This window comes from Sebastes fasciatus, chromosome 8 (genome assembly GCF_043250625.1).
Source record: "Sebastes fasciatus isolate fSebFas1 chromosome 8, fSebFas1.pri, whole genome shotgun sequence".
In the NCBI taxonomy this organism is placed as follows: Eukaryota; Metazoa; Chordata; class Actinopteri; order Perciformes; family Sebastidae; genus Sebastes; species Sebastes fasciatus.
In genome coordinates, this window is record NC_133802.1 from 14,375,804 (window position 1) to 14,391,110 (window position 15,307).

The 15,307-nt window shown below is 39.5% G+C and overlaps 1 protein-coding gene across 1 annotated transcript in view; it reads right to left on the minus strand.

Moving 5' to 3' along the window:
* Nucleotides 1-15,307, minus strand: part of LOC141772572 (metabotropic glutamate receptor 4-like) — a 225,282-nt gene that overhangs the window by 25,880 nt on the left and 184,095 nt on the right. The window contains exon 7 of the mRNA XM_074643692.1: nucleotides 791-991. Coding sequence (XP_074499793.1) covers nucleotides 791-991 — 201 coding nt within the window. The remainder of the gene's footprint in view (nucleotides 1-790; nucleotides 992-15,307) is intronic.

Genomic DNA, 15,307 nt, shown 5'->3' on the forward strand with positions numbered 1-15,307 from the left:
CCGGAGAGAGCAGGGAGACATCGGCAACCGGTCGGTAACGAGACTACAACGTGTTTCTCACAAGACACGGAAAACCTCTGTTGGTCTGGAGGAGCTGCAGCAGTTATTTTTGCACAAACGTCCACTGTACATTCACTAGATATTCTCAGAGCTACGCTTCTGCAGTGTGGAGTGAGCGCGCGTTCACGTCTAGAGGTGGAGAGCTGAGCGAGAACGCGCGCGCTATCTGAGTGAAGGCGAGCAGGCAGAGCAGGAGAGGCAGCGGCTACACGCGAACGCGCATATGCGAGCGCGCATGTGTCCCGACCCGCTACATATATACGCTTAAAAAGTTCCCTTTAATTTCCAGATATAAAGTAATTTACAACAAAGGTTAAGTGCTGGCTAACAGCAAAACAGAGCTGTATCCATTTTTAGCAAATTGTACTCTAAATTACTACGGTATATTGGTGTATATGTATTAGCATATTGTGGTATGTGTATTGTGTGATGTGTATTTTACTGTATTTCTGTATTTGCAGTGTATTGTGGTTTTATCATGTAGAAAGTTGTATATTTTAATTACACTGTGCATGTGAAAGTCCGACTAGGGACAAGAGTTTACAAAATTTAGCAATAGCTATAAACTCTCTCTGCAGCACATCAGTTTCATGCCTTGTAATGGAACTATGTTAAATTGCATCGTCCCTATCTAATCAAATCTTCCACTAGACTGATATTTACGGAAGAAAGAATTGATTTTGACGGCGCCAAAAATGCAGTATGTGAACGTCCCCTTAGGCGTACTCACCTGTGAAGTTGACATTGCGGATGTACTTGAGCAGCAGTGTGCCGTTGATGCTCTCCATCTTGGGGCAGAGGCCGACTTTTCCAGGGCAGAGATCTCTGTGCATGTTATGTAGAGCATGAGCCATGGCATAAATGGCATCGATCACAAACTGAACCTTCCCCTCTTGCTCGTAGGATGAGTCTTTCCCGATCCGCTCATGGTCTAAAAGAAAACATGACAGAAATACAAAAAATTACAACTCAGAGAAATGATGCCCCGCATGGGACTAACTTGATGAATTCATAAATACAGAACTGCAACAAATATTAAGATTTTAGTTTAACTTATATACAGTATGCTCCCATGCTGTGTTTTACTGGCTGGAACCATGACCAACAATCAAGAAGACTAGAATATTTGATATGACTGTCATAATATTCAGAACAAAAAAGCTGCTCCACAATCAGTCAAACATGTAAGAACAGAACAATGATTGCTACAGTGTAGAATCAAGCAAATTATAGCCTTTCAAGAGCCTTGATTACTCAATTGTGAACCCATCATTTTTTCCACCACATTTAATTTATTTGGAGATTGGCGTTGAGTTGTGCGTGTTGATTATATGCTTTTTTCTTTTAGACATCAATCACAGAATCTCCCAAATGGTCTCATGTGCAGCCTTTCTCATAATGGCTCGTTGATCACTGATAAGACCCACTCAAGATTATCCAACAAGACTCTTTTGGTGTCATATATCCTAATCTGTCTCTCCTGAAAAATAAAACTTTTAAACTAAGCAAAGGTTCAACAATATAACTGGAAATGTGCTTCAATAAGGTTGAGAGCTTTCTCTGGACGCTCTCAGGTCTTGTTTATCTGATCTCTTAGTGTTTACCCCCACAGAGTCACGTGCCACCTCACATCCATTAATCAAGAGTGCAGAGTGTGATAGAGTGGTAGAGGGGGAGTGGAAGACACAGCAAGACAGGCCTAATCATTCTTCAGTATTAATGTAATTAGTTATGACAGGTGTATATTAATCATGGCTGGGTTCCTTCTAATGCTTTGAAAGTGTGTGAACCGCTAAGAAAGGTTTCAATTAGCAGCGTAATGCTTTAGATAGCCAATGGCCCACCTGATAGTTTGAGAGACAGCAGGATACTGTTGTACTGCTTCAGGAAACAGCAAGAAGCAAGATTGGAAATGTTTCATACTTTAGAAGTAGCTTGTGTATTGCTTATACACCCCTTCCAGACATGCATCTCTTTACATTAATTTGATGGCAATCTAACATGTCTGTCACATATTATTCAGCCCACTCATTATTATTCAGTCTTCTACCTTCGGGTAAAAGATTACGCAGCATCAAGACGAGATCATCTAGCTTCCACAATGGCACTTATCCCGAAGCAATCTGCATCCTAAATGCTTCACCGGTGGTACAAACAAGCACATGCACTTTGACTTGTCACTTTAAGGGCATGAGCCATCTGGTTGCACTATTGTACTTATTGTATGGTTACTGTATTGTTATTGTGACAGTGTGTTTTTGTCGTGTGTGTGTTATGTGATTACATGTTTTGTTGTTGAGCGCACAGAAACAAATTCCTAATTAACCTGCTGTTTTTTCCGCTCGCAGTGTGACTGGGGCAAAAAAAGGTTAAAAGAAAAACTCTTCTCATAACCACAGTAATAATCTGACCAGTTTTCATTGCAGCTCCATGGATGAATGAGTCAATGGTATAATAATTTAAGCACCTTGAGATGTCGCTGTATTTTACAGTGTGCTATATGACTCAAATCCAGCAAAACGCAAAAAGCTCATAGAAATAGAAATAAAGCGAGAGAGTCCTAACTTAACGTCCTGTCTTTTATTGCTTGTTGTAAGAGCCACATGAGCATATTTAAATTTGGTTAAATGATTTATGTTGACACATTACATAAGTTCTGATATTTAAGTTTGTGCCACAGTTTTCGTATAGTTTGACTAGCGACTATGTAAGGTAATGTTTAGGGCTTAATCGCATGATTGTCCAGATTAATCGCAAATTAATCACATTTTTCTCTGTTCAAAATGAACCTCAAAGGGAGATTTGTCAAGTATTTAATACTCTTATCAACATGGGAGTAGGTAAATATGCGTGCTTTTTGCAAATGTATGTATATTTATTACTGGAAATCAATTAACAAAACAATAACAAATATTGTCCAGAAACCCTCACAGGTACTGCATTAAGCATAAAAATATGCTCAAATCATAACATGGCAAACTGCAGCCCAACAGGCAACAACAGCTGTCAGTGTGTCAGTGTGCTGACTTGACTATGACTTGCCCCAAAACTGCATGTGATTATCATAAAGTGGGCATGTCTGTAAAGGGGAGACTCGTGGGTACCCATAGAACCCATTTACATGTCAAGGGACACCTTTGAAAATGGTCATGACCGTTTTTCCTCACCAAAATTTAGCGTAAGTTTAGAGCGTTATTTAGCCTCCTTTGCGGCAGGCAAGTATGACGTGCTTGGTACCAATGGATCCCTAATGTTTTTCTAGTTTCATATGATACCAGTATCTTCACTCTAGTTTTAAAACTGAGCCCGCTACAACCTAAAACTTGCAAGTTGCGTTAATGTGTTAAAGAAATAAGTGGTGTTAAAACAAATTTGCGTTATTATCACGTTAACTTTGACAGCCCTAATTACGTTTCTTACTGTTTTCTTATTATAAAGTGCTGGAAAAGGAATTTTATTATTTACAACAGGTAAAATGCTGTAACGCAATTTTTGGTTTAAATGGCCAAACAAGGTTTGGGAACGTGGTGTTTGGAAGATGCCGTGAAGTCTGCGTAAGTCTGGATCACAACAAGTTACAGTTACAGCAAGTTACAGTGTGTAATAACGTTTGATATCGCGTAGCCTATTTTTGGAACATCAAGACTTGCCGGGCGAGATGTAACTTGGATGAGAATCACCTGCCATGACTTTGTAATTAGAAGCTCAAACAAACCCTCGTTCGAGATTCCCTTGCCTCCTGCTGAGAGAACATTGAGTCTTCACAAACTTGATTGGAGTCAGAACTGAGATACTCTGCAGACTAAGTGGCTCAGGAACTCGGAGCATGGTTAAACGGCCACTACACTTGTATGCATTCGTTATCATTATCAAAATATATTGGTGGATTCACTTTGAGAAGCAGAGACGATTGTCTCTCCTCGCAGTCACGACGATGGTCATTAATCAAGGCTTCAACGGCAAAATCGCTTTTAAAATCCATTAGTGAGGCAGACTGTGAGAGAACAGAAAACAGTCTTCTTTGCTATCATAATATTTTTAACTCTCAGCGGTTCTCTCACTCTGGTGTACAACTGGTGGCAAATATGGCACAAGCATTGTGACTCTTTCAGTAAATGTGCTGTCATGTCTGATTGAAGCCGATAGATGAAGTTAGTAGTTCCATGTCTAAAAGGGCTGTTTACATACATCAGTCAGTTTGTTGTATGCAGTGGGATACATTAATATAGGCCTATGTGCATAAGATTTGCTTGAATAACTTAGGTGCAAGTTATGACCTGATGGTTATTTTGAAACTCTCCTTGCGTCATGTCATAATTATAAACACATGAAGTCTTTTTTTTATGGCTGTCAAAGTTAACGCGATAATAACACATTAATGCAAATTTGTTTTAACACCACTCATTTCTTTAACGCATTAACGCAATATTAGCATATTTGCCCACTCCCATGTTGATAAGAGTATTTAATACTTGACAAATCTCCCTTTTAAGGTACATTTTGAACAGATAAAAAAAATTTATTAATTTGCGATTAATCACGATTAAATATGGACAATCATGAGATTAATGAAGATTAAATATTTGAATTGATTGACAGCCCAACTTTGTTTATGTATTTATTTTTCATAACTTGATTCTTAAGGGTCAAAATAACACAATTGTGAGAGAATTGGCAGAACAGGAACAGGATAAACACTCACAAACTCACACCTCAGATCTATCACAAATTTTAGTCCTGGTGCAGCTGTGATGAGGAGGGCTGAGTAAATATAGACACTCTACATGTGCACTGATTTAACCATCTTTTATTTACAACCCATTTGAACATCTCTTTTCCTTCATTCTAATGTGTTGCTTATTTCCCTCTTTCTCAATGAGGACTACAGGATGTGTACAATCTGAAATTAGTTAGCTTTGTTATCTCCCTAAATGTGACCGAAAAGTTGTTTGAGTGACACTTAACAACGTTTTAAAAGCATTTGAATTGCAAGACATTGCAAACTAATTCCCCTTGGAAAAATACAATATATTTTGCAGTGAGAAATAAGGAAGACAAGTGATCGTTGAATCGACAGATAACATTTGACACTTTTTTATTATTTGCGAAAATGTCTTAAGAGCTTATTGAAGTCAAACCAAAAACACTGACACCCTGTAATGAAGGTTCATTTGTATCGGCGCAGCAGATGGTCTGTCAGTCTGTTTTCTTGTGCTTTGAAGGTTGATGCTTTTTTAGAATAATTAAATCCCCTCATTTTGAACCTTACTCATCTTGAGGGGAAAAAAAATGTTTGGTAGTAATGAAGTACTTTGTATTACAGTACCTCATTTCATCCGTATCATCAAAGAATGACTTGAAAGAGTAATTCTAATTAATAGCTCATGTCAATAACACGTAATGTGGAAAGAGTGACCATAATCAATTTGGTGTGCTAATGTGTGTGCTCTAGTGAAAACTGGTCACTCTGTGCTTTTGCAGGCTGTTTTTCTAATTACTGAAATGTTGTTATTGCTCTGACATTTTGTAATAAGCATCTAAGGGCATGCTATTTACCAGCTATCTGTAATGTTCCTATATTTCATGATACTAACTAGCTTTTCATTTGGAAATTACTTTATCAGCTTAGGTTGTGAATAGGGATGGGTACTGAAATCTGGTATAAAACGGACAACGGTGCTAAATTATTAAAGACCGTAGTATTGATAAGCTCTGACGTTATTTGTTCTTTTATCGGTACTTTTTAATGTTTTCGTGTGATTTATTATCACACTGCAGCATCTCCTCTGCTCTCTGTGTTGGGGCTGAGTTCCTCCACACACACATTGAGTGAAGTCAGTGAACAGCGTTGGAGACAGTAAAATAAACCAGGTGAAGTAAACTCGAAGATCACTCCAGTTGATGGCAACTACGCTTGTTTCTCCAAGTGCAATAAAACCTTTGTGAGTGAAAAGTCAATACTTTATCAATACACCTGTTTAACAAACATAAACATGATGTAAACATGTAGACTGCACTACACTGCTCTGTTCACAGTCTCTTATCCACCGCTGCTACGATTTACACAAGCACAGAGCGCTAGCACGGCTAATAGTGGGTCGATACAAACAAGCTCCAACAAAAGCTGTCTGTATGTAGTCTAACCGTTCAGCTTAGTTTGCCACATGTCTTAAAATTTGGCAAATTCTTGTAAACTGGCTGTCACAAAGCTGCCCGTCCTTTGTCTGCCAGAAGTACCTGCAGGCAGTGAATCATATCAGCAGAGGAAGGAGGACAGAGGACAGGAGGGAGGACTGATAACTGATGCCTGTGTTCTTCGCTCTTCATCAACTTCACTCAGAAATATTATTTATGTTATTGACATTTTAGATATGTTTTCAGTGAGATAGTATTTAGTTTATATAGTGACTTTGCTGTTGTAAACATCACTGTTGCTGCTCTAGAAACAATATTTAAAGGACCAAAATGTAATATAGGTATTTACTGTAATAAATCATGAAATCACCATGATATGGCATCAAAGATTAAGGAAACATGCTGAATTGAAATACTGGCTTCTCTGACAACAACGCTATTGCAAGTATGTTCTCCTTTTGAAATTTCCATTCCGGTCCGTAACTTCTGTTTTTCTTTGTTTGTAATCCCGTCCACTGCCCATTTCACATATGAAACAAATTGGCACCCACACACGGCTGTCTGCAGCCACTGTAGCAAGCTCACAAAGGGATCAACAGATAACGTTAACGTTAGATTCTACCCGACCTTAAACGCCTCGGCACATCTCTCTGTGGTCCGTGTGCAGCTGGGTTATCAAGGCAGCGAATATTTGAGACACACAGCCGGGAAAGTGATTCTGACTACTGCTGACCAGAGGCGGTCATGTCTAGAAGGTAATCCTCGAATTACCAAAATTTGCGGCAACTGCTGTCAGTCAGGAGGAGGTGACGGGCAATGGCTCCAATGTTTTGAATTAGAACTACTGTTACCCATTTTAAACGCTTGCTGTCCGTGCTACATAATGCACGTTAACTATATTTAAAATATTAAAACAATTCTAATCCTGTTCTTAATTCTTTTTTTTTTTAAATAATATATTAAAAATAAACTATTTGGTAATGAAAAAGAACCGATTTGTGTATCGATAAGACTAGTAGTAGACCTTTCGATAAAATCCTAATGATACCATCTCTACTTACGAAGCAACCAATGCCAGATCCATGCGGCATAGCTAAGTTACAGCTAGCTGGCTAACCTTTGCTTAGCTTAGGTTACAGTTATCTAGTTGGCATGGCATTGCTCTTGCATTGCTCTTGGCTAGCCCCGGGGGTCTGGATGAATTAGCTGACGGTATCCACTCAAGACAGTATTTTGCCACGTTAGCTACGCACTGTTGGTGCTGTAGGGGAGCTGAAGGCTACGGAAGTGCCGTAGATGAAGCTGACCATCAAGAAAAAAAATGGGATATTTGTGTCTATGTACACTAATAATCAATCCAGTACATTACATTTGGTAACTGTCTCAAAAACTGGGCTGATTATACAGATAGGTGTTTCTGTCTTTTAACCTGCCCTCATTGATATAAATGTTGTGGACAAAATATAGAAACACAATGCATTCAGAAAAAGATGGTTAGGTTTAGGCAGCAAAAGCACTGCAGACTTTTTCTGCATTAAACCAAAGCGATTCCCAACCTTAACCAAGTGCTGTGAGTGCCTAAACATAACAATAAAAAGGTAAATAATGCGGTAGTTGGATTTTGTATTGAAAGATCTGATATTTTGGTGGAAAACAAATTAAATACTTGTCATTGAACATTTTATTGATACTGTACATTCAATTTCATAATTTTTGCGACTTGCCTGATGTTAAATAACAACATTTCCTCAGGAGCGCGCATAAACGTCACATCCTTTGGATTTTCCTGGCAAAACCGAGTCCACAGGCTGTTATAGGTAACTGAGAAAGTCGGGGAAGGTCTTATGTCATGTTACGATCCGTTCACACATTGCCAATACAAAGTGATTAATACATGTAAATTGTTCCATATAGTACCATTATGGTTAAGTTACATGTTACTCAACAAACGCTTCACGTTCTCATTCACGGGTTCGTTGCAAGACGAGCACAACACAAGACGATGTAAACAGTGAATCACGATCAGATAACAAAAAGTGACATGAAGCAGTTGATAAAGTGAAATCAGGATTTGTTTGCTCGTCTTGTGAGACGTCTGTGGCAGCCATTTCTTATCTCGACAGACACTTCATCTTTACAAGTGCTAGCTTTTAACAGATGAATAGTTTTTGTTTGTCTTGTTGTTATTATCTATATGCTCCCCCAGTATTTGCTCGCTAAGAAGAGGCAATTTAACATCAGTGACAAGGCTGTGAATGTTTAAGCAGCTTGAATATCCCCAGTGATTCTGTAAATGTGTGCTATAGGCAAAGTGAAGCATGGACATGCAGTCTGTCTCTTTTTGTGGCTGTCACAGCCTCTCTTATTTTAATGTCTCTCTCTCGCTCTTTCTCTTTAAACCTATCTCTCTTTTACACATAGATATACAAAGACATTTGGCCTATTAATGACAAGATGCCTCAGAGGTTTTCACTACCAGCTAAAAGCCAAAAGGTCCTGTATAAAGTTTGAATGTTTGTCCAAAGACATACAGGTCAGGAAGACCAGTGGTTCCCCACCGTTTTGGCTTTTGGCCTGTTAAAATGAAGCAATATATTCTTGTGATCCCTTGTCATAGGTTATGACATCATAAAGTTTGGGATTTGAAGGATTTTTATGGGCGTGAACAGGTAAAAGTATCCAGTATTTCAAACGAAAAAAGAACACTAACATAATTTTGTAGCTACAACAGAAATGTTTTTTTTTTTCCTTTCTGATTCTTTCAGTTGTGTGACTCCTTAGATTTCAGTTGGGAGCAATGCAGGTAGACTGAAGATTGTAATTTGTATGTTCAGTCTGTATGGGTGTTTTCCCAAAGCTTTTTTACCGCTGCCACATTTTCTCCCACCTTTTTCACTAGCACACCTGTTCTACCACGAAGTACAGTAACCATAGAAATGGAATAGGAGTAGAACGGACATCGTCATGCAAATCAACTTATCGGGATGGTCAGAGCAGCGGCCCTTTTTTATGTGTACCGTTGACATTGCGACCGTTGTCGCGGGCTAACTTCCATATAAACTAAACCCACTTAAAACGAGTCGTGGACTCACTGAGGTGAGGTTTTTGCCGTAACAACCAAACGAGCAGTGGAGTAGTATGAAGCATGAAGGGGCATCTTTTGTGCACCATCTCTGTTGCCTTGCTGCTAGAGAGGAATTGAGGGTCGCTTGATGACGATCAATAAGAGACAGACAAAAGGAAGGTACCGGTTTGTGTGACACACTTTACGACCCCACTGACGTGTGTTGTCACCATAACAACCAACAACGATTGTTTTTGACCTATATGACCACGGCAAACTCTTCAACTCCTATTCTATTTCTATGACAATAACTCTGTGGAGATGAGAGGTGGAATAGTGAGGAAAAGGAAGAATGAATGAGAAAAATTCATGGTCATTTGTGACAATTAATGCTATGGGTCTTTTTCACAGCAGATACTTTGACTTGTAATTGTAGGAAAAGTACACATGTTACTAACAACATTAATGATGGCTCTGTTCTATTCAAGGCTGCCAGTGAGAGTGACAGTGGGCCAGCATCTACAATACCAGGATCCTGAAATCAAAGCAGCTAAATGGAATTCAGACATCATTAATTTTATTATTTACACTTGTGCTTTTTCTACTGTGACAAGTCAAATGTCAATGCCATGAAACGGGCCTATTTTTTTTAATCAAAAAATGGATATTGGCTGTTCATAATGTGGCTCTATCATGGATCATGTTGCACTCCCACTGTAAGCTCTGTAAGCTTTTTTTTAAACTATTTACAGCTGTCTAATTTGTTTGCGTTGTCTGTGTAGAAATATGACTAAATGTTTTTGATCCTACAGTTCCTATGGATTAATACATCTTTAATAAAGTGTCCCCTTTGATGTTTACTTTTAGCAGATATCATCCTTCCACAAACACACTCACGTTTATACACACGCTTTATGTTTTACAGAATTCATTCCACTCAAACGCGGCTCCATTGGCTGGTGGATGGAGATAAAGGACAGTAACTGGATGTTGAGATGGGCCATGGGAAGGTTAGTCAGCACTGCAAAACAAGCATTGATGTGAAGGAAAATGAAACCTTGTGACTATCTTTTTTTATTAGTGTGCTTTTCATCAAGGCAAACCTTGAGATTCTGAAAGAACACAACAATTCAGAAACTCGAGGTCACACTGTATGCTCTTGCTCGCAATATTCCTTTGAACGGAGGCAAATTGGGTCTTTCTTGCGTCCCTTTCATTCGAGGTAGGGGGGGCGCAAAAATGTCGTTTTATTACTCACGCACACTGTGATTTCTTTCTTTGGGGTGCTGAGAATTAGAGGCAAACTCTCCAACTAATGTGCTTAGATGATAGAGCTGACTGGATGGTCCTTTTTGGTAGGTGCACAGTTAAATTGGACATAATGGGTTTCTCTGTGGGGGGGATACGGTCGGCCCACTGTTCAAAATAATGCACAATACAAACATTTGATGTTTCCACCTTTTTCAAATGTTAAGATTTGCTACTTTTGCATGTTTTACATAATAGTAAATGTCTTTTGGGTTTGGGGTTTTGGCCTGTTGGCCGGACAAAAGAAGCTATTTGAAGCTGTCACCTTGGGCTCTGTAAAATTGTGATGGCCGTTTTCACTATTTGGGAAGATCGAATGATTAATCAATTATGAAAATAATTGTTAGTTGTAGACCTCGTCATGTGTATTTAATTATTTCAATCAGGAGAGACCCTATATCGAATGAACAATAATTTATTACATGGTGCATGATACGAAGAATAGCGCAAAGTCTTTGGCGATTAGACTCCATCGTGACGTAGTATATCAAAGGAGGTAATGAGGCTGTGGTGAGATTAGGTATATTTCCCCCTGGAGTCTAGACACTGGTGGTGGTGGTGGAGTAGCTGAAGATCCAATGAAGGGATGTAGAGCAGGACAGGGCACTGAATAGGATGAAGACTTGAGGTGATGGGGTGGAGGCGGGTTGCATAGGTTAGCACTGAAATGACAACTGACATCAGCAGAGAGGAGAACAGTTTTAAAATTTGATTGCAACAAGATGATTGGCTCAGGGAGAGCGTGGCAGAATCTGCTTTGTTATCTAAGAGTGAAACACCCACAGTCAGCTGATAGAGTAGGAGCCAGTAAAGAGAGAGACAGAAAGGTTGTGAATGAATGAGAGTGTAAGGAGGGTCTTCCTGACTGAACTTCAATCCAAAGTCTTAGACTGTCATATCTATAAACTCAATGTTATTCATCATTTTTACCTCTTTTAGATGTCCAATCAAATTATGCCACTTATGCTACAAAGATTACAGTTTTTGCTACAGTGCCTCACTGAACTGAAATTATGCTGATGTATCAGTAAACTGTATCAAAAAACTTACAATAATACAGTCCTGTCAGCCTCTGCATGAAAGTCTCCAAAATAATAGTTAAAATGATCTCCTAATGTGGCCTCAGTGAGGAGTTTGACAAACTTTGGTTGACAACCATTACAAACCCCTCCCATTTTCTTATTCTAATTAAGGAGATTGGGCATCATCACCCAAGGGACAAAAATAGACCACAGTGCTTGTCATCATAGCTTCCAAAGTCACAGTTGCTCAGATGAAGTGAACTCATTGTTGCAGCTGCAAGCTATGGACAGCAAATGAGTTTAAACTGCCTTTAAAAAAGAATTAATTAGAGGAAATGTCTAAGGTAGGAAATTGAGGATAACATATGTGATATATCTTCCCCATTGCTATCATATCAGTAGGGATGCTAATTTAGATTTTTTTGTAGCTGACCATTTTTAACTGATCATTAACCAACAATATTAGTGCCTTGGTTGGGAGTATCTAACAAGCCACCCAGCTGCAATGATAACCCGATGCACAAACAGGTTAAATCCATTATTTATGACCAGCCGCAGTGTATGCTTAAAACAGGCAATTGAGCCTCTAGTTCACCTGTCCGGGAGGGTTAGCAACCATAATGTAATGCAGCCACTTTCCCAGTAAGGCTCCACCGCATCAATTCATTTAGCTACGAGGTTGTCAGCTGTGTGTCTGCCTGGTCTTCTCTGTCAGGGTTTCCGCCACTGTATTGCAAGACCAGCGGCCCGCCGTGTGTGTGACGAAGAGTATGAAGTTAGCAGTGATGTTATAGCTGTGAACGTAGCAGTGTAGTGTGTGTGTACAGTTTATTTGTCGGCGAATTGTCTTGCTTGCTACCTGCTGAATAAAGTGAAGGGGGTTAGCCCTGAAGTAAGCACCAACTTCGGCTCACCCAGGCTCACTTAAAGTGGGCTGACCTTTAAGGTGGAGCAGCTTTACTCAGCTTTTATAAAATGTATTTTTCAAAATATATTTTAACTACTTAAATGATAACATTAATCGGTCAAAATTCGTATTGACGGTTAACAGTCAATTATTAACATCCCTCATACAGAGTAATTATTCTAAACCCCTGCAGGTCAATCATAATTTCTCCACAGTGAAGAGAGCATCTCTTTGTTGTTGTTGTCTTATCTTTTACTTGAACCTTGATATTTGTGTTGCATCTTTAGGGAATCAAAGTGCTGAGAGAACATTGCTTAGTTGCCTTTAGTGTCCTTGATCTTTTCAGTGAGCAATGGACAACAGACAATTGAGCAGGCATGCAGGCATGTACTCCTGTCTGGTAGCCTTGATGACTCATGTCTGCAGGGATGCAGAGCAACAGAGTGACTCAGGCCAGTTTGCTTCATTCAAATTTTGAACCTCAGTGTGTGCTGAAATCACGAGAACAGGAGGCACTGCACCTGCAGACGCTTTCATCTTTACCAACACACCAGTAAGACAGAAAACTTTGATAGGAAATGCTGCATGAAATGGCCGGACTGTTGGCATATTGCCCTACTCACTACGTCTACGTTTCATATTTCAGGATACAAAAAGTAAAGCATTAAACAATCTCCTGTCATGCTTTTATGCAGCAGCTTTTTCAACAAGGCAGTTTGTCTGCTCACCCCAAAGTAATTATGAGTGATGTATCAGCTCTGCTCATTTATGACCGATGCAACTGTGATGAGAGAGGAGAATCTCATGCCACGATACTGTGCAACATTTTTCTATGATTACCAATTTGTCTCTCTTTCCACAAGTTCTCGCTTGTATCAGCCAATTCTCGTTCATGGTGCTCTGCAAAACAGGATCGTGTTTTATGGTTCAGCAGCGTGAAATAGTGTGATGTACGGTGAATGGTCTGAGCAGACCGGATAGCAAACTTGAGAATTATTGGATTCTACACAGCAAACAATTCACATTTGAACCAGTGAGAAGAAAGTAAAACTTCTGTTTGTATTTCCTACCAACCTCACACGTAAAATTGGTACCTATAACCAGGAGTTTCTGTGGATCCGCTTATTCTCCTGTAGAAACCATTGACTGTATATAGAGATGGACGACATAACAGCTCCCCAAAAGTGAAGCCAAAACACCTCGATTGCCCCCTGGTGGCTGGCAGCAGTATAGGTCATAAATCCCACCCCCTCCATGTTAGTAGATGGGACATGGGCCAAACTAAAAAGTCAAATTACATTTCATGATTGACAGCTGCTCTGAGTGAAGTAGTCACGCAGCCAGAGGCTCAGGAATTGTACGAGAGAGGAGATGTAACTTTAACTTTCCATAATTGTCACGAGTCTGTGTAATAGAACATGTGTCAGTTTTGACCATAAATGTAGTTATAGAGATATTATAGTTAATTGTTGTCTCTTTCTAGCCAAACAGTTACCATGTTGCTAACGCAGCAGCTAGGTGGCTCATGCTAACAAGCTGTGGCCGTGCTCGACTCGCGATTGGCTCGGGCGGGTGTGTGGGCGGGATCTCGATACCGCAGCTCCAGTCCTCTGATAACTACTGCGCAGATTCTGGCTCAAAATTACGTAAAAATCTCAAGGTGGCAGCTCCCATATCCGGGATATTTTAGCTTCACTTTTGTACAGTTAAAAGAAGTGGAGACGTGCTGTCTATCTATACATACAGTCTATGGTCGAAACCAAAACCATTTTGTTTTTATGATACTGATAGAAAGGTCTTACTGTCCTTTTGTAAGCGTAATAGCTCAGTTTTCAAAGCTAAGTAGTAGAGTGGAATTGACTGTTCGCTAAACCCCTCCCCCCAAAAGTGATTGTCCAATCATAGCTTAGCAACCGTAATGCTGAATCGGTGTACATGGGGCTCTATTAGAGCGATGTTTGTCATTTAAAGCGTTTTGAGTCTTTCTCTGTTGGATTTGGAGTTCACACTCATGCAACCTCAGCCAAACTTGTTAGCTGAGATAACGCTACATTTGCCAAACTCGGTTAGTTATTATCCTAAAAGCAGATATTGACAGATATTGTATGTTTCCTTATCAATACTAGGACTAACTAGCTCTACACTGCAGTATAAGAACAATGCTGTTTCTTTATTTACATGTCTTCTGCAATGATCATCGACTGGTTAGGATACTGTCTCTTTGCACCTTGCATATACATTTGGTTACCAGTTTACACTTCGCTAAAACTAACACAGTCTATTCAACAGTCCTACAATAAATCCTCCCTTTATGGAGGTTACAATGTTACATTTTTGTTGAAACTGTTTTGGAGAGGTTTTGATTCAATTTTATGATCATTTTGGAGGATGTAGTTTGTGGGGTTGTTGAATTGTATTGCGTTATACTGACAGTTGTTTCTCTTTATTATGCAGTACAGTGGGTGTACTTTAACAAGTAAGGAGGTTATGGTCAATTCAGGTACTTGAGATAGTATTTTTGCAATATCCACACAGAGCAGTATAATGATCCGTGGGTTGGGGGTTACAGTGTTCATCTGAAGCTACAAAGTAAATCTTGGCCTCTGGGGCAGCAGATACAAGAACACTGGTAAAAAGAGCATCAATAGGACCTGAATTATACATCTGCACTGTGCTGTTTTCCCTGCTGTCTAAGTCAGATACACTTTAATGTCTCAGTCCATGCTACATAAATCAGTGACTTGCATTGTGCGATTAAAAGCTTTGATACCACACAAATAGAATAATTACATGCCCATCTAATCATGTTAG